We start from the raw sequence: 23,408 nt of genomic DNA on the forward strand, positions 1-23,408 counted from the left end.
GCAGGTTAAGGACATGAAGCAATTCCACATTCTTGCACACCAGTACCTGTACCTGCTCCTGCTGTTGCCACCATAAGCGTAACAATTCCTGCCAGCATTGAAGAAATGCTGGGTCCATGGTGACCCCAAAATTAACACTAGGGAAAGGGTAACAACTGCACAAATGAGAATGTCCTCCACTGCTACTTTAGTATTTGCCTGGCATGACAACACTGTTGCACTATACTGTTGGTGGGAGCACTTTGTGGGCTGATTGTGACTTTAGAAAAGGGGTACAGAACCCAGTGAGGGGAAATTTATATGCTCCATGTGACTCACTCTACAGGGAGCATAAAGCCTGTACCATCAGATGTGCATGAAGGTAGCTCAACATGCATCTGGCACAGGCAGCTGATCATTTACATTGGGGGATACTAAATGAATTAGCAAATACAGTTTAACATTCATTTTTAATTAAGAAACTAATTCTGTTTTCTGTATCCAAAGCAAATGATAATAAGAATGCATCCACAGTGTGATTAAGCAGTTCCTGAGAAAGTTTAATTTTGACGTTTCTTGCTTAATGGCATATGCACAATTTTCATATTGATTGCAATTTTAGTTTTGAAAAATATATATGTATCATTTGGCAAGAAGTGAAGCACTCAGAAGAGAAAGAGGAAATTCTTGGGTTGAAAGGGTGTGTGATGTTGCTTCAGTGATTACAAAATAGAGTCAAATTTCCGATCAACGTGGCAGTATGATATTGCACCCATCGTCTGGCCAGGATGCATGTGAGCACTGATTCAGTTGGGAAGGGGCTCAAAGCTGTTTTTCTTCTCATGAGGCAATATGGCACACAGCTGTTCTAACTGGTGCTTGGTATCCTGAATACTGGGGACTGGGATGATGCTGATAACCACACTGGCCCCCAATATGTTCTATCAGGGCCAGATCTGGGGCTTTTGCTGGCCATTGGAGCATTGTAATACAGAGTTCACGATAGACACATGGTATTTGTCAATAAGCATTGTGCAGTTGATAAATGGCACCAAGATACCATCACACAGGAGGTAACATGAAGATGCAGTACGTCTAACGTACCAGCATGCCATCAGCACCACTACCAGCAGCTCCGACCAGATCTCCAACTCGATTGCTCCCACTGTCTGGACACTGGGAACAACAGTTGTGCACCCCCTCCAAAACTAGGGAATTATTTAACATTTGCACAGGCCACTGCTTGACACTAGGGACTATTGTGCACGGTGTAGAACTAATTACTCGACATAGTGTAACACCATCAGTATTGCATACTTCATGATCATGGCACCATTGCAAATGCAATTTGTGTTGTGTGGACATTGAGTGAAAGTTTATGTCCTAATTTTTTATACATTGTACATTCTTAGTATGATTCAATGTTATACACCAGCTGTTAATACTGCTACATGCAGACTTTCCAATTTCTAATGTCACTAATGAATGACAAGCAAAGGCTTAAACTCATGTGAATTTACCAGGTCAGAGAGAGAGAGAGAGAGAGAGAGAGAGAGAGAGAGAGAGAGATAATCAAATATTTGTACATTCTTCATCACATATCCATTAACTATTAGCAAATACTCACATTTATAACAGATCCACTGTGGATAGCTTCAAAGATGCGGTCCCTCCAACGCTCTAAATCCTGGATATCAAACTTAATTTGATCTAGTTCTCTGTTTATGTCCTGCAAGAATTAGACATCTCATTAACGAAAGCACAATTATCCACCCTGCATCATTAGAAACATTGCAGAATAACTGCAGAAAGCATATGTTCCCACCACGTCTAGGACTCCCATTAGTAATTGTGTTTAGTCCCATTTTTTCATTAACACCTTATAAATAATTTATTCCTTTTAAACCGTTTTTCATAAATTTCCTTGCTTTGGTGTAGTTCTGCAGCAGCTAGGACAAAGATATATATTTAGCTGTGTATTACATAAGTAAAATAAATATTTCTTGTTTCTTCCTTGCACTCTGAAGTGACAGCCAGTAAGTTTTTTGTACCTTGTTTCTTTGTCCCTACAGTCTTTGCAGAATTTATTGATTTTATATGCACATGTGATTACAGCCTCAACTATTCCACACGCATCTATAAAGCATGGAGAATCGCTGCACACATTATGTGGGCAATTTATTTGCTACATAAAATTGTAGAGGAAACTTTTATGTTCCAGAGGGGTCATTAAAGAAGATTGTTAGGCCATATCTCTAATAATGCCAACCACATGTGACTAGAGAACACTGAATGAAAAATGCATGCAGTACACATCATCAAACATCCATGACATTGTCAGCTTTTTTCCAACCCAAACAAGTGCAAAGGAGTGTACAATACAGCAGTGAAAACAAGTCTATACTACCAGTACCAGGAAACAGTGACTGAAGTACACAGTCCAATTATTTTCCACTCACAAGAATACTGGACACCTATTTTTCGTGTAGTTTTATTTTATTTCAATGGGATATTAGGTTAAATGGAAAGATAAGACATTGGAACTATCAACACAACCATTTTTAATTACTTCCTTTACTGACTTGAGTAGTTTTTAGGAGAGTGCACCTTTCAAGGTATGTCTTCACACGGCTTAAGTGGTCCATGTCTGGTTTGATAAGTAAATAATTTTTCTTCCCTGCCATAAATTTCCAAATTTTAGTTTCTTAGATAAGTCTTGTGCACATGACCACATTTCCTAGAAATTAAGTTAAAACTTATACCTATTAATTGGCCCACCAGGTCCCCAGATTTCTTTCTGTATTGTCACTTTGAAAGCATATCACTAAGTGTACTGAAGCTGGCAGCTCTACATCTGAACACTAATTGGAGAAGTACAATAGCATTGGCCTCGACCCACTGTCACAATTGCACATCGAGTAGTCCCCTGTTCAGCATGTCAGAGGAATACGACATTGTGAATAGGGTTTCTGATTGGAAGTTATGAAATACTGGTCTGTCCTACCCTCAAAGCAGGAAGATTAGGTATCTCATGCCACTGAGTATCATGTCTTAAGTTATGATTGCACACCCCCATTTCTATTTGTCCAATTAGATTGCCGTCTGTGGCAAAATGAAGAGAATGGTATACTTTGGTGTGTTGCTGCAGTTATGAAAACTGCCAGTTGACAAAGCCAACTGATAGAGTACCCACAGTAAATAGATTCTGCTCAGTTAGTAAACTTTTAGTGTAAATGAGCATGCACATGCAAGGGTTTATTGTCATAAACGGTTTATTAGTTTTTAAGTGTAAGGTATTACTAATATGAATGTATCAGCATATGCTTAAATATAAATGATGATTCCTTGTGTTATTAACCTTGTTTATTAAAGAACTGTTGATTGGAACCACTCTTGAAAAACACTGACTCATTCCAGATTCTAGTAACTCTGGTGCTACTGGGATCAACAGACATAGCAGTAAAACAAAAATCCATCAGCACAGGTATGCTACTATTGCTGTATTAGGCAATCTTACCCGGAGAGTCGTAAATGAATTCCTTGGGGGCCAAACTCTGCTGGAAACGATATTATCAAGTTTTGGAAAGTAGCCTTCCTCCACTGGTTCGTGCCAATTCAGTAAGCGTTTTACACGAGCAAGCTTGTTGCTCAGCCGCTCAAAGTTGTACCTGGAAGATGAAATTTAACTTTGTTTAACTTTCTCAGGCTGTTTTAACTCATTTTAAAGAGAAAATTGTAAGTCAGTATCATTGTTATCACTAGTTTCTCCAGAACCACTTGCTTTCTCTGTAAACATAAGAAATAGTTTAACCAAGTGTGTGTCTTCTCCATATACTTTAATATGCTCCGACATCACAAGGGATATTCTCAGTACCAAAATCTAAACAAAGGAAGGGCGCAAATTTATTATCTTGATTCACAAAATGAAATGAAGATACAATGAAGTCAATTGTGAAGCTTTTCTTGATACATCATTAACAAGTTCAGTTAAGAAATACAAACCTTGCTACGATCTGTTGATGAAAATAATAGAACAGTTCACCTCGACGATCTTTCTTGACAATTTCCATCATGCCAGAGAATGGGTAATAAAGATGCCATTGCCAGTGCAGTAAATTTATGCCTATATCCTCCCGAAAGTATGCAACACGGTGCTCTGGCTCCAGATCAGAAGCAGTGTAATCCAGTGGAATTATGATTGGAAGCTAGAAGTAGGACAGAATTAAAATCTACATATAGTAATGAATTTGCATGGTGACATTACTGGAACCTCATAATCACATTTGGAGAAACGCAAAGAATGAGTAGGTGGCATCAAACAAGGCACAATACTGCTAAAAATACAAGGGAACTCCGATGATTAATGTATTCCATAAACAAGGAAGCCACCATAACCAATGCTTACCCAATATGGCTGCTCTCCAGTAACAATCATTTCATTGTAATTGACTACTCTGTCAGATTTTCAACATTACATAAGAAAATGCATTTGACAGTTTTTTAAATAATGCACTTTGCCGAAGACCAAGGAACTGGACTACTTACACTGTTTACACTTTAAGAATGAGTCGATGTACAGTCCTGTGATGTGTTTACAATGAACTGTGTTAAAGTGCTACCAAAATTGCAAGCTAACATGCTAAAGATGTTTGGGCTCACATGCAGTTTCTCTTTGTCAAAATGTCTTGGCTCAAACTTGTCTAGGAGTTTTACCGCACATGTCACATCATAAATTAGACACTTGTGACCCTTTGGTTAAATTGTCTAGCTGATGGCATGTTTGCAGAAAGCAAAGTTAATGTAATATATTATAACAGTAATAATAATAATAATAATAATATCAGGAACTCTATGAACCATAAGTGATGTAGGCCACAAAGTTGCAATTTGGTTAGAGAAATGTTTATTCCAATTGTGAAAGTTGTCATATTTAGAATTACTATTGCCCTCTAGCACATATCCATTTGACACAGTTCGATCATTCACCATCTCATCGAGAATTACGAGTTCAATACTCCATCTCAATATTTACATGAAAAGTTAGAGTTCACACCAGGTGCACAGCTGCTCACCTCTTGGAGACTAAGTCCCGTGGTATCACACAAAGTGAACTTTGGCCCTTTCACTTTCTAGTTACCTAAAGAAATGTCTGCTTTTGCATGTCTATTCGAACTGTTCCCTTTGGTGTCTAGACCAGAACTGCCCGCTTTCGTGTTTGCTGCAGCACTGTCTACGTTGCTGCCTCCAGCCACACTGTTTCTCTGCGCGTCCCTGGCTGCATTTCCTGCAAATCTAATATCCTCACTCATCAACTCACTAGGGCAGTTCCCTTTACTGAAGCTGTCCATCCGATTGGCTACAGCTTATTCTACATTATTTTACATTTTAACATATTTAAATAATCAAAGCTTCACCACTTTCACATTCCAAATAAAGTAACAATAGTATGCATTACATAATAAACGTTGAATTCTTTTACATAACATCAATACAATCTCCTTCTGAACTTTGAATGTCACAGCCAGTAGTCTCGCACCAATGTGCTTTCTGATAAATAAAGAACAAAAGTAACTTATGCACTAAACTTTACGACAAATATTCTGTTACATAATGATTCAGTAAGGTGTCATGCTGGCATCATTCAATGTGTTGTGTGGGTGAAATGATCTGATGCTTAACTGTGAGTAGTGATATAGTAAATTTACTATATCTTTTAGACAAATTTACAGAGTTGATATTTACAACATTTGTGATGTTAATGACACGCTTCTATATGAAATGTCTGTAGTTAAGATCGACCAAAGCTTTCAGATTTTAGCGTTCAGGTCTTTTAGAAAACCTGTTAATTTCATTGTAACAGTAAATCCTGAACTATTATAAATATGATCAATATTCAAGTTTTATTGGGATCACCATGAAAATTTATAGAGGATGGTACTCTAAAATAAGTGTGGCTTAATTCCCTGAATTACTACAGAATTCAATAGTTTTCATGAATTTTTCCCTTTATGGCAGATCTCAGGTCCGCAATATTGATCACTGCTATGCTACCCTGGGTTTCCCTATGATGTAGGGTCTGTCTCACTTGCACACTACAGCACTTTGGCTGATTAGCCTGGCCCCATTGATCACAGTAACTGCCTGTGGACTTTCCTCATCTCATGGTGAATCTGCGCTCTTTGTGGCAGAGGTTCCTGGATGACAGGAAAGCTGCCTCTTTCGGCCATATATTTAAATGAGAGAGATATACTTGTTAACTCACAATATGCTTTCAAAGTTTTCTAGGAATAGCAAGCAGGATAAATTTTGATGTTTGTTTCACTTATCTTAGCATACATTAACTTTATTTTGTATACATGGAGAACTGATCAGGAACATTTGTGGCAGATTAAAGTCTCTGCTCGATTCATTAGAAAGGGATGCAAAGTTACTATGGAATTAACTTTTTATCGTATGATAGTCATTTACTAAAATTGAGTGATAGCCTCATACAGACATTTACTGTTTAATGTAGTGAGTGAAATACAATAATTTCTAGATCACTGAGAAAGGATCCGGTTATGATGGTAGTAAGCTGTTTAGGGTGCATAATGTAATTCTGCATGTGTTGTGTGATAATAGGTATATCATGATCCTCTGGATATATAAATCATTAACCAAATAACAGATATTGAATGAGATTTATTTGTAAATAAGTCATCACTTCCCAATACCTTTTTTGAAGACTAAGATTCAAATAAAATTTCTTCACACAGAGGTATGACAACTGCTTTTGCCAACATAAGAAATTAAGGTATTACAGCAATTTCATTTACAAATTATGTAATATACTACAATTTTTAGTCATATCTATTTTATAGATTTATTACTTTACAGCTCATATACTGTTCCATTATCACAATCAGTGTCTTAAAATTCAACAACTTCATATTAGAATGTGTTCTATTAGAAAAGATAACACCAAATTTTTAACGTTATTCCACTTTGGTAATTTGTCAAACTAAACCACTGAAGCAGGGGCTTGGATTTGTCAGTTTCAATATTGTTTGTTTTTCATTAATTTCATGAGAAGATTCTCTGTGAAAAAGCCATGTGCAAGTTCTGTTTTCTGTAAGGTTTTTTTTACTGCGGTCATCAGCTGCACAGCCCGATTCAGTCCCAAAGTTAAATCTTCCTGTAGTATATTACTTTTAAGGTATCACTGGGCTGGCTAAGCAGATAACACACTACTGTCTTTTCCACATACAATAATGTGGTTTCTTCACAAATTTTCCACCAACGTTACCACCTATTAATTTACAGCTGCCAATTTCTGTTGTTGAGAAGTTACATTGACATTCGTGTGTTGAGAACTGTTCATTTTAAATTTCAGTAATTGATATTTACTGACATTCACATTGAAGTATTTTGGCAAGTTTGTTACAGCTCTAGTAATGAAAGATCCTTACTACAGTTCCAACCATTTAATATAATTTAGTTTGATTGATAAAGAATCTACTTATGTGACTGCAGAAGGAAACACAAAAGTTACGGAAATTAAGCTTTTCGAATCAGTGGTAGTTTCTGCAGTGTGTTGAAGGGGAAGGAAGAGGGATCAAGGGAAATTACTTGCAAGTTTTGGGAAATGGGAGAGTTATAGGAAAGTCTCATAGAACCTCAGGTCAGCGAGACTTACCAGATGCGATGACTCAATCTTCTCATCCCGCCCAGCAAGTCTCCCTTGACCCAATGCTCTGGGCAACTTTTCCATAACTTCCCATTTCTTAAAACTTTCTAATCTTTTTCTTTCAACCTTGTTAGAAGGAGCAACTGGCTCCTGACATTCACACATTTCCATGAATTGTGTGTTTTCTCCTGTACCACTTTTTAATTACTTTTTATCCAGCCAATTCTATTTTCGAAACTTCATTATTGCCATTAACATATTTATCCACAGGACAAGAGAACTCATTTCCATAGTTAATTATGTCGGGGTTAAAGGGTTGTGTTAAGTCATTCATAAAAGCAGTGTACAAAGGATTGAGTCACAAGGTTCATCTTTTATTATAGTTTTACTGGTAAATTGGAAGTTTATAATGATAGATGCTTATAATTATCATCATTATTCAGACACCCCTACACATTGTCTAATTGACCACTGAACATCATGAGAGGTTGACTTGCTAGTACAAAAGAAGGCAATGAGTATTGTCGGCAGACTCACACTAACATCAGAATGGGTTAGTCAAGTGAGCTTAGTGACTTCGAACATAGGCTAGCCATTTGGTGTCACCCAAATAGCAAATTTAACAGGGATATTTCAGCCCTTCTAAAACTGCCTAAGTCACCTGGTGATTATGAAATTGTGAAGTGTAAATTCAAAGGAACAACCATAGCTAAACCAAGAAGGCCTCATGTACAGAGACATCTGACATCTAGCATTGCTAAGGGTTGTAAAAATTTCATGAAATAAACAGAAGAATCATTCAAGGTCTAGAGTGCTACTGCAGTTAACAAGATTGTACAAAGTTAAAAGGAACGTGGTAAAATGGTCAAGCAATGCAACACATTACTTTAGGTGCTGTAAAGAGGGACACCCGTGGGCAGTGAATGACCAGAATTTTGTCATTTCAAGCAATGAATACCCTGTGGCAATGCAGTGGAAGTACTGAGGGTGTGGTGGTTTTCATGGCTTTGAAGTGGTCACCTTGTGTTTAAGAAATGAAGGGTATGAACACATTCTACAGCCCTGCATACTATGTACAGTAAAAGAATAGCTGCATTAATTCTGTTTCTTCTAATATTTTGGCTATATCTTTAGAGAGCTGGAAGATTGATGCTCCAGTAACCACTATGTTTTTATACTTAAGACTGTGCCACTGTGCATTCATGCACAGATACACAAGCACCAATGACTGATCAAAGAAGTATGATATACATGAATTCTAGCTATGGCTGCACAGTTCCTGGGATGTTTATGTATCACTGCAAGCTGTACTGTGGAAATGCTTTGTACATTTGCAGAAAGTGCTGGATTCCTTGATTTATCCAAACTGAAGCCACTATCACTATTAATTCAATTCTTTATTAAGCAAATTTGAATTTTCCCCGTCACACTGAGCGCCAAAAAAAAGTGGTGCTAAAATGTTGATTTATTTGTACAACTTACAATGACCAGTGTAAATACACTGCTCTGCCACAATAGCTGAAAAGCCAGGTGTACCTACAGTGTTCTGCACACCTTTCACAGATTCAGTTTCAGTTTCTTCCAGAGCACCGAAACATTTGATGCAAGCCAGGAGTACTTCTGTCTTTAGTGGAGGATGAAATACCACTTGGTCCATGCTTACTGAGAATCTGTCCTATTTCTGATGATCGGCATCAGACATACTGCAGGAAAGCCACAGATTTAACTCTTTCTGTTCACCTTTCATTTTATCCATAACACCATATGTATCTGCTGTGGAAAATACAAATTGGCTCAGAAAACCTAAGCGCAGAAGTTCATCCTGAAGACTGCTCTCATCATAAATGACGTGCACTCTGAACCAAATTTGTGAGAACACTCTTCCTCAGGGAAGGGTAGTGGCAGCTATTTGCACATAAACATAAATCTGTGTGTGTGTCTGTGTGTGTTTCCCATACACTGCATGTCCCAAAGTGACATCTTCACATCAAGCTGAAGCATCACATTGTGACGAATTCAGTAAGAAACGACAGCTTCAGTTTAAGTAGGTCTTTTAATATGGAAGTTCCTGTAATAAAATTGTGAAGATATTCTTGAAGCACAGCTTTTAGTGGTTACAACCATATCCCAGAGTGGAATGACTGACTTGTCCATATCTTACACTCCTGGAAATTGAAATAAGAACACCGTGAATTCATTGTCCCAGGAAGGGGAAACCTTATTGACACATTCCTGGGGTCAGATACATCACATGATCACACTGACAGAACCACAGGCACATAGACACAGGCAACAGAGCATGCACAATGTCGGCACTAGTACAGTGTATATCCACCTTTCGCAGCAATGCAGGCTGCTATTCTCCCATAGAGACGATCGTAGAGATGCTGGATGTAGTCCTGTGGAACGGCTTGCCATGCCATTTCCACCTGGCGCCTCAGTTGGACCAGCGTTCGTGCTGGACGTGCAAACCGCGTGAGATGACGCTTCATCCAGTCCCAAACATGCTCAATGGGGGACAGATCCGGAGATCTTGCTGGCCAGGGTAGTTGACTTACACCTTCTAGAGCACGTTGGGTGGCACGGGATACATGAGGACGTGCATTGTACTGTTGGAACAGCAACTTCCCTTGCCGGTCTAGGAATGGTAGAACGATGGGTTCGATGACGGTTTGGATGTACCGTGCACTATTCAGTGTCCCCTCGACGATCACCAGTGGTGTACGGCCAGTGTAGGAGATCGCTCCCCACACCATGATGCCGGGTGTTGGCCCTGTGTGCCTCGGTCGTATGCAGTCCTGATTGGGGCGCTCACCTGCACGGCGCCAAACACGCATACGACCATCATTGGCACCAAGGCAGAAGCGACTCTCATCGCTGAAGACGACACGTCTCCATTCGTCCCTCCATTCACGCCTGTCGCGACACCACTGGAGGCGGGCTGCACGATGTTGGGGCGTGAGCGGAAGACGGCCAAACGGTGTGCGGGACCGTAGCCCAGCTTCATGGAGACGGTTGCGAATGGTCCTCGCCGATACCCCAGGAGCAACAGTGTCCCTAACTTGCTGGGAAGTGGCGGTGCGGTCCCCTACGGCACTGCGCAGGATCCTACGGTCTTGGCGTGCATCCGTGCGTCGCTGCGGTCCGGTCCCAGGTCGACGGGCACGTGCACCTTCCGCCGACCACTGGCGACAACATCGATGTACTGTGGAGACCTCACGCCCCACGTGTTGAGCAATTCGGCGGTACGTCCACCCGGCCTCCCGCATGCCCACTATACGCCCTCGCTCAAAGTCCGTCAACTGCACATACGGTTCACGTCCACGCTGTCGCGGCATGCTACCAGTGTTAAAGACTGCGATGGAGCTCCGTATGCCACGGCAAAGTGGCTGACACTGACGGCGGCGGTGCACAAATGCTGCGCAGCTAGCGCCATTCGACGGCCAACACCGCGGTTCCTGGTGTGTCCGCTGTGCCGTGCGTGTGATCATTGCTTGTACAGCCCTCTCGCAGTGTCCGGAGCAAGTATGGTGGGTCTGACACCGGTGTCAATGTGTTCTTTTTTCCATTTCCAGGAGTGTACTATTTTGCTGCCGATCAATGTCTCCAGTCTTTCTGTAGCTAACTGCAAGTGTTGTGGCCCTGTGGCACAGTGCCTAGTATAAAACTAGAGTGAGCTGGAGCATCTGTCTTGGCTCCCTCTGAAGCTATCTGAATGACATACAGCCAAAATTTTACAAGCATCAGAATTTATGTGGCCGCAATTGCAAAATTTAATGGAGCAGTCATTACACCACGAAAACTAAAAAAATGCATGATAAAGGGATAGTGTAGAGACCATGATTCACTGCATCAGCATGATGTGTACCCTGTCAAAGCAGCATCTGTGAGGTGTTATGTTCATCTCCTTGGGACTTACGTAGTACTTTAGTTAGCTCCCATGATGCTTTACTTATCAGAGTATTCTGTATCTATTTAGTTCCTGTAGTTAGCAATTTCAGTTTTAAAAGTGATTGTTGCCTGATTGCATTTCTCCTTAATGTGCAGAGTATAAAGCAGGTTTATCTCTCTCAATCTGCCTGAGCTTAATCCAACTTGGCAGATGTTTCTACTTCTGATTATTTCCATTTTGGCAGTATCTTTTTTACTCCACAGCAGGACAGCAATGATCAAAGACTCCACAGGGTTGGCTAGAACTTATTGAATTTGCAGTACATAAATGAGTTTCAAGTTTACTATACTATCTGAATCTATTTCTAATGGAATCACCACATACAGTTAAGCCATCAGCACTGGTCTGTCCAACTACACTACCGAGTATCCATAAACATTACTACATCACCATTTTGATGACAACCCTATCACTTTATGCTTCGCTGAGCTCATTAATGTGGAGCCCAACACCTCATTGTGACTGATTATTGGTCCTGTGCTGAAGAAATTAACTGCCATGTTTTTACTAGGCTAATAAAATTTCCGGATCACCTTTATGGTATTGCCTGCTGTAATTATTTGCTAGTAAGTAACCTAATTTATAGAATATTGATGCTCTGGATTTTAGTCCCTCTTCAGTTATTACTATCACATGGTATGTGTTCCTTTTTGTATATGTTGTTCTAACTATTCAACAGGCCCATAACCTTTAAGGATGTTATTCATTCTTGGTGATTTATCATTATGAATCACTTATTTAATTTTTTTACATATCCTGTGTAACATAGTTAAGATAAATGTTGTTAGCTTTTCTCGTATTCACTTTTTTGTAGATATGAAGACGTTCACAATACAAGTTGTCTTGTTAATTGTAGCTGCAGTTTCAAATAAACTGCTTAATTTCTTTAGCATTTATTTTTCAGGATCTATCTTGATTGTAATTATCTTAGGTCAGTATTATATACTGGGATAATATTCAAATTTCGAGTAGCAATAAATGAAAAATATTTTGTATTTGCATTAAGAGAAAGTTCAAATTAAAGGCCAACTGATTTTATCAGTGCAGTCTTGATTCTGTTTTACTTTGCTGCATATGAGAATGCTGAGAAATTTTCTTTAAAGTAATTGGTTAACCAAAACATTTGTAACAATGAATTTCTGGATGAAACAACACACACAAAGGGAAGGCTATCACCAGAGCTGACTCATGTGGTGCATAGAAACTCACTTTTGTTTATGTGCATATCATGCAAGTATTGCACGAATTGGGATTTTTAAGATTTATATTTAAGTTTTTTCAATAATTTTGAAGCTCTTCAACCAAGGAAATAAATGATAGTGATGTTCACATACGTTTTTACCTGAAAACAGTTACTTTTGATTTTTCATTTATACAATACAGAAGAGAAAACCAGACACCAATTTTTCCAATACCTTATTTCATTTCCCTTACTTTATTTTAATTATTTTAACTCAGTATTTTAACTTCATACTGTTTGGGTTGTGGAGCGAAGCAAGTTTTTTGTGTACTTTACAGAAAGGTCATGTGTTACATTGTCAATGAATGATAGTTACATAAGACAGTGACAATACTAATTTACTTATTTTCTTACCCTGTTCTCACTGCTGACAACATTTGCTTCCTGACGAGCTTGTGAAAAAACTGCACCATCCATATACTTGTCTGGAAACACTTCCGTTAGAGGTGGCAGAGGAAGTTCATGTGTATCTGAACGATGAAGCATTGCAATTGACAATGCGTAAGTGTACATGTATGGATTTATACGATCACGACAATAGACTGACAAGGAAAGAAAATCTTCATATGTCCGCATTCCTGAAATGAAAAAGTTAACAACAAATTAATATGTAACTACTGAAACACACTGTATTAAATTACAGTTGTTTCTAATCTAGATTTAGATTTCTCAGGACATTTCACTTTGGAACAGCACATCAAAATGCATTATTTAAATCTTTAAGTGCTTCAGAAAACAATTATTTTTGGTTGATGCTCTTCATGAAGCCAAATTTAAGCCGACTATTTTTGTATGTGTCTTATTTCACAACAATATACCCACAATATGTACTCTTCACTTATGTCACATGTGAAATTCCCCATTTTGTCTCCTATGGCTATTATAAATATCTGAACCTTTAAAAATGCACTGTACCTGGTTGAGGCAATAGATGTTTGACTAATTCTTAGTTATTGACTGGAAGTAATTGTTTAATATGATTTACATCTCTGACAGAGCATGGTTTTTTGCATTTGTGGACCCGTGAAACAAAGTTATGAAATAGCTAGACTGCTACTCACGTCTACAGAAGATGGACACAGAATTTAAAATTTGTTTACTTTTCATTGTGCCTGTCTGCAACTGAACACCTATATGGCTGGTAGCAATCATTCAATTGCTTTCAACAGCTTTAAAGTTAACCATCATAGAATATTATGCAACATTTAAAAATTGTTTTCTGTGTGGATATTGCGGAATTCTTGCTAATTGTGCATATCAAAATGAGCTGTAAGTCTGCATCACAAGTGGACCATTGATTATAAATCTTCACCACTATTTTATGACTCCCCATTCGTCTCATGCACCACTGCCTTGGCTTGCTCACAGTATGTACCAAACTGAAGAACAACTTGTTAACATAGTTTTCTGTGACTAGTACTGGGAAATTCTCTCACTGTACCCACTATCTAATGTATCTTTTCCTCATTACTAGAGAACCCAGGATTAAGAAATTAGCAGGTTTATTTACTTGAGCAAAATCAATGACAATATCAAATGGTGCAATATATTTGAAATTCTACAAAAAATAGGTATAAGCCATGGGGGGGGGGGATATTATATATAATTACACAACACGTACAAAAGCCAACGGAGTAACAACAGTGGAAGACCAAGAATGAAGTGCTCTGTCAGGGATGCAGGTGTAAGCCAGGGATTCATTTTTTTGTCCTTGCTGTTGAATCACTGAAGTGAGGGAAAGGGTGAAGAGTGGAATTAAAGCTTGAGGTGAAAGGGTATCAATGGTAGGATTCACTGTAGACTTTGCTATCCTCTATGAATGAAGAATTATAGAATGTGCTCAATGGAATGAAGTTTGATGAGCACAGAATATGTAGTGAGAGTAAATCTAGGAGACTGAAGTAACAAGAAGTAGTAGAAATGTGAACAGCAAGAAACTTAACATCTAGATTGGTTGGGAGGAAGGGAGGGGCGGGGGGGGGGGGGGGGTCATGAAGTAGATTAAGTTAAGGAATTCTGCTATCTAGTCAGCAAATTAACCCATGGCAGACTGAGCAAGAAGATGAAAAGCCTAGGACTGGCATGGAGGTCATTTCTGGCCAAGAGAAGTCTACCAGTATCAAACATTGGCCTCAATTTGTGGAATAAATTTCTGTGAATTTATGTTTGGAACACAGTGTTGTATAGTAGTGGAACATTGACTGTGGGGAAAACTGGAGAAGACAACTGAAGTGATAAGATGTGGTGCTACAGACTAATGTTGAAAACAGACAGGATGTGGAATGAGGTGGTTCTGCTCAGAATCTGAGAGGAGAGGAATATATTGAGAATACTCAGACAGGATGATATGAAATCTGTTAAGACATTAGGGGATAACTTCCATGGTACTGTAGGAAGCTAGAGAGAGAGAGAGAGAGAGAGAGAGAGAGAGAGAGAGAGAGAGAGAGAGAGAGATTGGGATATATACAGCAAATAACTAACGTTGTGAGTTGCAACTGCCATTCTGAGATGAAGAGTTTGGTGCTGGAGAGGGATTTATGGCAGACCATATCAGACCAGTCAGATTCCAAAAAGGTGATCAACTGCAATTGTAAAATCTACTTTTTCCTAGTTACTGTTCCCATATACTCTACTTGGGAAATTTATTAAATTTAACTGGACACAGTCACAAATGATACTAAGAAACATCAGAGCCAATATCTTTAGCAGTTCACCTCTAATCCCCTCAAGTTCATTAAAGAAGTGCCCATAATTCTAAGATATTTTATTACACAATTATTTTATGCCTTGAAGGGAACTTTACTCTTGGGAGGGTGCCTCAATTCACTTGTTAAAAATGAATCACCCTTCTACATGTTCCCAGAGGAATTTGTACTTCAGTGAGCCTTGATTCACACATTAAAGTATTTATCTTTAACCACCACCTCTGTCCACTCATTTGAAGCTAGTTAGTGTCTATTATGATCTGACCAACAAATCATTACACAAAAAAAGAAACCTTATTCCTTGTCAAAAACCATTATCAGCACCTTTAGTACCACATTTACTTTTCTCACAGCACTGTTAGCATTTCATTCACTGCGTCATTTCAAACATTGAAGTGAACACCAGTGGTGGAAGTCTGAGCTACGATCTTGTCCACATCACCCCTTGTAATATGAATGAAGAGGCTGTCACAACTGTTCCCATTCCCAACTTCTTCCATTGTTATTCTTTCTTTTTCTCAGACGTTATGTCTGGTCAAAAATGGAAAGTGACGCGGACCTTTATCAAGCGTGACTTCCTTTTAACTGTACGGTATATGTTAGATTGCATTTAGGAACTTTCGGGTAATTGAACATGTATCAATAATTACAGATTTCTGTAGTTGTATATATACGTTTGGATGTAGCTGTATTGCGTTGATGTACTGGTGGATATTGTGTGGTATGACTCCTGTAGTTGATAGTATAATTGGTATAATGTCAACTTTATCCTGATGCCACATGTCTTACTTCCTTAGCCAGTTGGATGTATTTTCAATTTTTTCTCCTGTTTCCTTCTGTATATTTGTTGTATTGGGTATGGATATTTCGATTAGTTGTGTTAATTTCTTTTTATTGGTGAGTATGTCAGGTTTGTTATGTGGTGTTTTATCTGTTATAATGGTTCTGTTCTAGTATAATTTGTATTCATCATTCTCCAGTACATTTTGTGGTGCATACTTGCATGGGGGAACATGTTTTTTTAGTTTATGTTGTATAGCAAGTTGTTGATGTATTATTTTTGCTGCATTGTCATGTCTTCTGGGGGTACTCTGTGTTTGCTAGTATTGTACATCCACCTGTGATGTGCTCTACTGTTTCTATTTGTTGTTTGCAAAGTCTGCATTTATCTGTTGTGGTATTGGGATCTTTAATAATATGCTTGCTGTAATATCTGGTGTTTATTGTTTGATCCTGTATTGCAATCATGAATCCTTCCGTCTCACTGTATATATTGCTTTTTCTTAGCCATGTGTTGGATGCGTCTTGATCGATGTGTGGCTGTGTTAGATGATACGGGTGCTTGCCATGTAGTGTTTTCTTTTTCCAATTTACTTTCTTCGTATCTGTTGATGTTATGTGGTCTAATGGGTTGTAGAAGTGGTTATGAAATTGCAATGGTACAGCCGATGTATTTATACGAGTGATTGCTTTGTGTATTTTGCTAGTTTCTGATCATTCTAGATAGAATTTTCTTAAATTGTCTACCTGTCCATAATGTAGGTTTTTTATGTCGATAAATCCCTTCCTCCTTTTCTGCTTAATGTGAATCTTTCTGTTGCTGAATGTATGTGATGTATTCTCTACTTGTGGCATTGTGATCGTGTAAGTGTATTGAGTGCTTCTAGGTCTGTGTTACTCCATTTCACTACTCCAAATGAGTAGGTCAATATTGGTATAGCATAAGTATTTATAGCTTTCGTCTTGTTTCTTGCTGTCAATTCTGTTTTCAGTATTTTTGTTAGTCTTTGTCTATATTTTCTTTTAGTTCTTTAATATTTGTTTTATCTATTCCTATTTTTGTCTGTATCCTAGATATTTATAGGCATCTGTTTTTTCCATCGCTTCTATGGAGCTGCTGTAGTTATCCAATATGTAATCCCTTTTAGTGTGTTTTTCCTTGACTATGCTATTTTTCTTACTATTGTCTGTTCCAAAAGCCATATTTATATCATTGCTGAATACTTCTGTTATCTTTAGTAATTGGTTGAGTTGTTGATTTGTTGCTGCCAGTAGTTTTAGATCATCCATGTATAGCAGATATGTGATTTTGTGTGGGTATGTTCCAGTAATATTATATCCATAATTTGTATTATTTAGCATGTTGGATAGTGGGTTCAGAACAAGACAGAACCAGAAAGGACTTAATGAGTCTCCTTGGTATATTCCACGCTTAATCTGTATTGGCTGTGATGTGATATTTGAATTTGTTTGGATATTAAGTGTGGTTTTCCAATTTTTCATTACTATCTTTAGGAACTGTATCAATTTAGGATCTACTTTGTATATTTCCAATATCTGTAGCAACCATGAGTGGGGTACACTATCAAAAGTTTTTTGGTAATCAATGTATGCATAGTGCAGCGACCTTTGTTTAGTTTTAGCTTGATATGCCACCTCTGCATCTATTATCAGTTGCTCTTTACATCCTCGTGCTCCTTTGCAGCAGCCTTTTTGTTCTTCATTTATAATTTTGTTCTGTGTTGTATGTGTCATTAATTTCTGTGTAATGACTGAAGTTAATATTTTGTATATTGTTGATAGGCATGTTATGGGCGATATTTTGCTGTGTCTGCTTGATCTTGACGTTTCAGATAAGTTATTCCTTGTGCTAGTGTATCAGGGACTGTGTATGGATGTGCAATGTAACTGTGGGATAGTAGGCCCACCCAGAAAATAATTGGAGTAACTTTTACACAGCAAGTACTGTGGGTGGCACCACTCTGAACACAAGAAGTAGGGTGAGAAACTGCTCCAGACAATTGTGGAGCTGGGTCAAGAGACCCCACTCATGTAGAGTAACGAGTATGTGGTGATGCTGTGTGGTGTCACGAGCACTACACAAGTTGAAGACAGTCACAGTATATTGACAGTGGGCAAAAGCTGACTGAATAGCAGACTCCAGGCAAATCAAATAGTAATAGAGTGGCCTTAGCAAAAACCACCCACAGATGAAGTGGAAAGACCCCGAGACTCACTGTATCAACACAGCCATTGTCACATACGTTCGAGCCACTTTGAGAGAATATTAGCGAGGCTAATTGATTGACAGCTGTCAATCTCAAGGGGAGTTAACCAGTTTCAGTACTAGACTATCACATCCTCTCACTATTGAGATGAGAACTTTCCTTCAGTGCAGATATGGTTGAAAATGTCAAGTATATGATGTTGGTGATCCATTGCCAAGTGTTTTCGCATGGTCCTGGAGTCTTTTCAGGGCACAGGGCTGGGGTACTGAGGAATTCCAACTCATTGAATGAATAACTAAGGTTCCAGGTGACATGTATTAAATTAAACTTTAAATGAATTCTCTCTATCTGTTTGAGGACACTAAACACAGGCTAACAATTCTCACATGGAAAGGCCCAAGTACGCTGAAAATGAAAATATTTGCCAATGGCATCTGGATGTAGACATCACCAGTAACAGAGATACCATGTACATTTTCAGGACACTGGTGCCCATAGAGCATCCTATGGCTATCAGCCACTGACTGGCTGGCATCCAGTTGTAGGTCAGCCTAGTCTAAGAGGAAGTATCCCAAAGGACACCTTCTTGGTAAGGGATGTTGGAGGATGGCATTTCTCCTCCTGCTGTGGTTGGGACCGACATCCCTTATGGATAGGGAGTTTGAACTCCCAAAGAGGGTGTGGGGGAAGCAGCACCAACATTACTACCAGGTCAGTGGATGTGGTGGTTATTTTAGGTGAGGGACACCCAACATCATGGTGATCAGTGTCCTGTTGAGAAGGCATAGGTTCAGATGAAGGCTGTCCCAACATGCAGAGCATGTTAATATATTAAAGTCTGCCTCCCTTCCCCACCAATTTAGAGATGAGGTCTGACAATTCACAGGATGTCACCACACTTAACACTGGAATCAATATCAGCGAGACTGATGGCAGCCATCATATCAGAATGTAAGACACACACACTGTCAAAATATGGTAAACTGAAAGTGGTACACCACAAACCTTAAGAGTGGTGGATCCTCCCACCAAAAGAGGAAGCCATGTGGTAAAGAGCTATATCCAAAGCACAGCCTGGTAAGCAGAAACTCCTTCCAGTGGCAAGACTGACATGAAGCCCACCATGCCTGTGTGGTCGATTTGAACAATTACAGTTTGTTCTGTCACCCTCTTTTAATGTATGATGCAGCTTTCAGAAAATGAGAAAATGAGAAAATGAGAAGACTGCACACAACAGGATGGGTCATTAATTGCCAACTCCATCTTGACATGCTACATTGGCCGCTCTGTTGGCCATATCATTTCCCAATACCACTACCTGATCAGTACCCCACACAAGATCAACTTCTTACCACTGTGTTGGAGCCACTGTAGGGTGCTTAGATGTATTGAATCAGCTGGTCTACTGGATACATTTGGTGAAGCACTTTTAGTGCATGAGAGTGAACACAAAAGAAACCTTGTATTATGATGTCTGAATCACCTGTAATGCCATGTAACCCTACATCATCATAATTTGCAAATTATTACATAAGATTTACTTTGTTAACACTGTCAGGGAAAACAGTGGATCAATTGAGGACATTTACTTGCTCGGATCCATCAGTGTAGACAGTGATACAATTGTTGTACATACTTAAAATACAAGGAAAAGTTGTAAAAATCTAATCACAAGTTGAAGTTTTCTCATAACGCATTGTAATCCACGCTCTCCTTCCTACTTGCAGCTATTGTCCACAATAAGCATAGTCTTCTAAGAAAAATTTAGTAGGAGGGAAGATTACAGTAAACTTTCTAGTTTACTAAGCTTTGTGTCTAGGGGTGTATTTCTTGAAGATGAAAATGTCATTTTAGATCCTCATGGTTGAATTTATCTAAAATTTGAAGATTGTTGCTGCATAATTTTTGTTGTTATAATCACTCTAGGCCTCTGAAGACACCAAGGTGGCAATGCTTTCCATCCCTGCCTACGTATTCGTATGTCTGATACAGAGCCTCGACTGCCAGTGGCACATATCCGAAATGGCTTGTTCATATGGGGCCATTCCCTTAAGAGATATTCAGAATGTGGTTGGACTACGGCACTAAATGCCTGTGACTGAGGTGATGCTGAGATTGTCAGTGCCTGTCAAGCCAAAAGGATATGTAGCCAAATCTAGAGTGCTATCTGCACTGGGCTGGCCCAGAAGGACCCAGTCAATATTCCAATGACCTCATGGTGGACAGCATCTAACATTTTCGGATAGGAAGTAAGGACTGATCCGGAGACGATGCTGCCCAAATCTAAACACTATCAAACAAGTACCCTAGGCGGGATCTGTCAGCTCTCCGTGCTTTTCCTGTAAGTCATTTCAAATGATTCAATGAAGGGATTGGATTTTGTTCATATGTCTTTCAGGTATGGAAGCCAAGTCAGATAAACTGGAAAGTGGACAGTTCCCTGAAAACTAAAATAATGTTCAAAAATAGCCCATCAATTGTACAGCAACCAATATGCTCTCTGAATAATCATCCACCTTCACGGTCTTCTTTCAACCACTATCTGAGTTTGGAGACAGATCCCCACTGGGAAGTGGCCACTAGAATGTATCTGTAGCCACTTTTCACTGAACTCAGTTTATAATAGCTGTAAAGCGTAAACGAAGGTCAGTGGCTGAGAAAGACCTTGTAGCTGTGGGAAAGTGTCACCTGACAAGACTTCAAAAGAAACATTCTCAGAATGGACAAGTCACTCTGTAATTTGACCCCTGAAGTAAGTGCTAGCTGATCCCACTCCACATCATTCAGAGGAGCAGCAGCCAGTCAATCTCAAGAGACCATAAAACTATGAATAATAAGTTGAAGGCCAGAAAATAAGAAAATAAGTGTCCAGAACAGAAACAAGTTCAAAGCATAACTGTCACTAGGAGGACCATCCCATGGGAATAGGAGAAAGACTTTCAGCACAGAAAGGGAAGTAGTGCTGCAAAGGGCTTGGATCCCATGGTGACAGCATGTACCGTCAAAGAGACGGAAGTGCTTTATATTTTGCTTATTTTCAGTGAGATTGCTCTTTATGAAAATTTAATAGTTATCCTTTGATGGTATGAGGGACTGGGCCAGTAATTGCACAACATATAATTTGCATGTTTTCTGTTTATGATATTAAATATTTTTCTCCGAGTTATTACAACAAAATTGAAGCCTGCAATTTAATTTTGTTAAAATATTGGCATCACTGACTTATCAATAGTCGATTCTCCATTCCCCACTTCATTAACTTTGAATCCACCAATCATTTGACACTTCAGGAGTATAACTATGCAGTCACCAACCTTCAGTAGTTTCACTTACCAAGAAATGTTTCCACTAGTCTTGAAGCCATTTTCCTGTGATGTGGCAGGAAAGGAGAGAAGTTCTCTCTACGGCTAAGTGTCATTGGATATGACAGATCAGGCAAGGTGATTGGCTTAACATCAATTTCCATTCTATTTTGAACTCCACCCCATCTGTCTGTAATTTCTGAAACTATTGACTGGTAACGAGGTGTCTGGAAAGAAGGACAAATTTTAGAAAATTCTGCATAGAAATTTTTATTTGCATTCTTTGATGGTAAGTTATTAAGGAAATAACATTTGTGAAAAATATGACATTCTTAAAAACATCGCCAATACAATTTATAAATAGTAACATGTTAACTTTCAGGAAAGTTATGTATTGTTGCTTATTTGTAATGAGTATCTTCCCAACCTTTCTGTAAGTTCGATAACTATTTCACCAAGTTAAACTGACTTGTCTCTACAAAGACCATTCATTCATGAATAAATTTTATGAACTTTTTGATGCTGTTTGAGAAACATTTATGCCGAGGTAAAAAGGTTTACCACTTATTTCACTTATTCTGTAAATTTTAAGGAAGGAATTTCAGAAATGTTCACTGTGTGAGCTAGTACAACAATCTTAACATCCAGGCATGTTATTTGTCTTGGAATGACCACCTTAATCGAACAACTCTTCTCCTGTAGCTGGTATTCAACACCAAATGAAGATTAGAAACATTTTAGCTTGTCAGACTTATAAATTAAGTGGCAAAACAACACACTTCCAGTTCATTGATGTGTTGACAACTCTTGTCAATATAAAATGAGCAGAGCATGTATTTTAAATAGAACATTTAATTTGATGAAAAGCTCATGTGTTTCCAGTCAGTATGTTAATGGGGCTACCTGGCTGAAAATTTTAGTTTTCATCTATTTATATTCACATGAATACTTGATCCCTTATCAGAAAATGCATGAAAATTATGTGCAACCTTTTCCCCCATATGAAAACTATGGGTGTTCAATTACCATTCACTGTACCTAACTTATTTACAGCTTGTTATCTCTCATCTACGCTTACTCTTCCATACCTTGTCTTCCATTGTGCTGCCTTGCCTACTATTTATTCTGTATCAATTTTTCCTCCTCCAATCTGCTTATTTCACACAGATTGCTAGTCGGTTTTAGCTAAAATTAAACAATGGAAAATCTAAGATGGAATGTGACAATACTATGAAAAGGAGTTTTGCTTCTCACCAAACAGCAGAGATGCTATGCTGTGCCACAGATAGGTACAGCAGGAACACCTTCACAATGTAATATTTTGGCCATCAAGGCCTTTGTCGAAAATAGATCACACATGCAGTCTCTGGCAGCTGAAGCCACACTGCAAGCAACAGCAGCAGTGCACGATAGGAGTGGCAACTGGGTGGGGGTAATGAGGAGGCTGGGGCAGGGAGGAGAGAGGAATAGCAAGGTAGGGGTGGGGGCTGAGAAGTGGTGCTGGGGAGCACACAAGGGGGAGGTGAAGAGAGGATAGGGCAGCTAGGAGCAGTCAG

At 38.9% G+C, this 23,408-nt stretch overlaps 1 protein-coding gene across 1 annotated transcript in view; it reads right to left on the reverse strand.

The window, feature by feature from the left end:
• LOC124711826 (phenoloxidase 1-like) overlaps positions 1 to 23,075 on the reverse strand; it is a 67,236-nt gene extending 44,161 nt beyond the window's left edge. The window contains exons 1-6 of the mRNA XM_047242055.1: positions 22,941 to 23,075; positions 21,884 to 22,079; positions 13,192 to 13,415; positions 3,982 to 4,184; positions 3,497 to 3,647; positions 1,607 to 1,708 (exon numbers count right to left, since the gene is read on the reverse strand). Of these exons, the coding sequence (XP_047098011.1) occupies positions 1,607 to 1,708; positions 3,497 to 3,647; positions 3,982 to 4,184; positions 13,192 to 13,415; positions 21,884 to 22,079; positions 22,941 to 22,952 (888 nt within the window). The 5' untranslated portion in view covers positions 22,953 to 23,075. The remainder of the gene's footprint in view (positions 1 to 1,606; positions 1,709 to 3,496; positions 3,648 to 3,981; positions 4,185 to 13,191; positions 13,416 to 21,883; positions 22,080 to 22,940) is intronic.
• Positions 23,076 to 23,408: the final 333 nt, after the last annotated feature.

This window comes from Schistocerca piceifrons, chromosome 8, assembly GCF_021461385.2.
Source record: "Schistocerca piceifrons isolate TAMUIC-IGC-003096 chromosome 8, iqSchPice1.1, whole genome shotgun sequence".
In the NCBI taxonomy this organism is placed as follows: Eukaryota; Metazoa; Arthropoda; class Insecta; order Orthoptera; family Acrididae; genus Schistocerca; species Schistocerca piceifrons.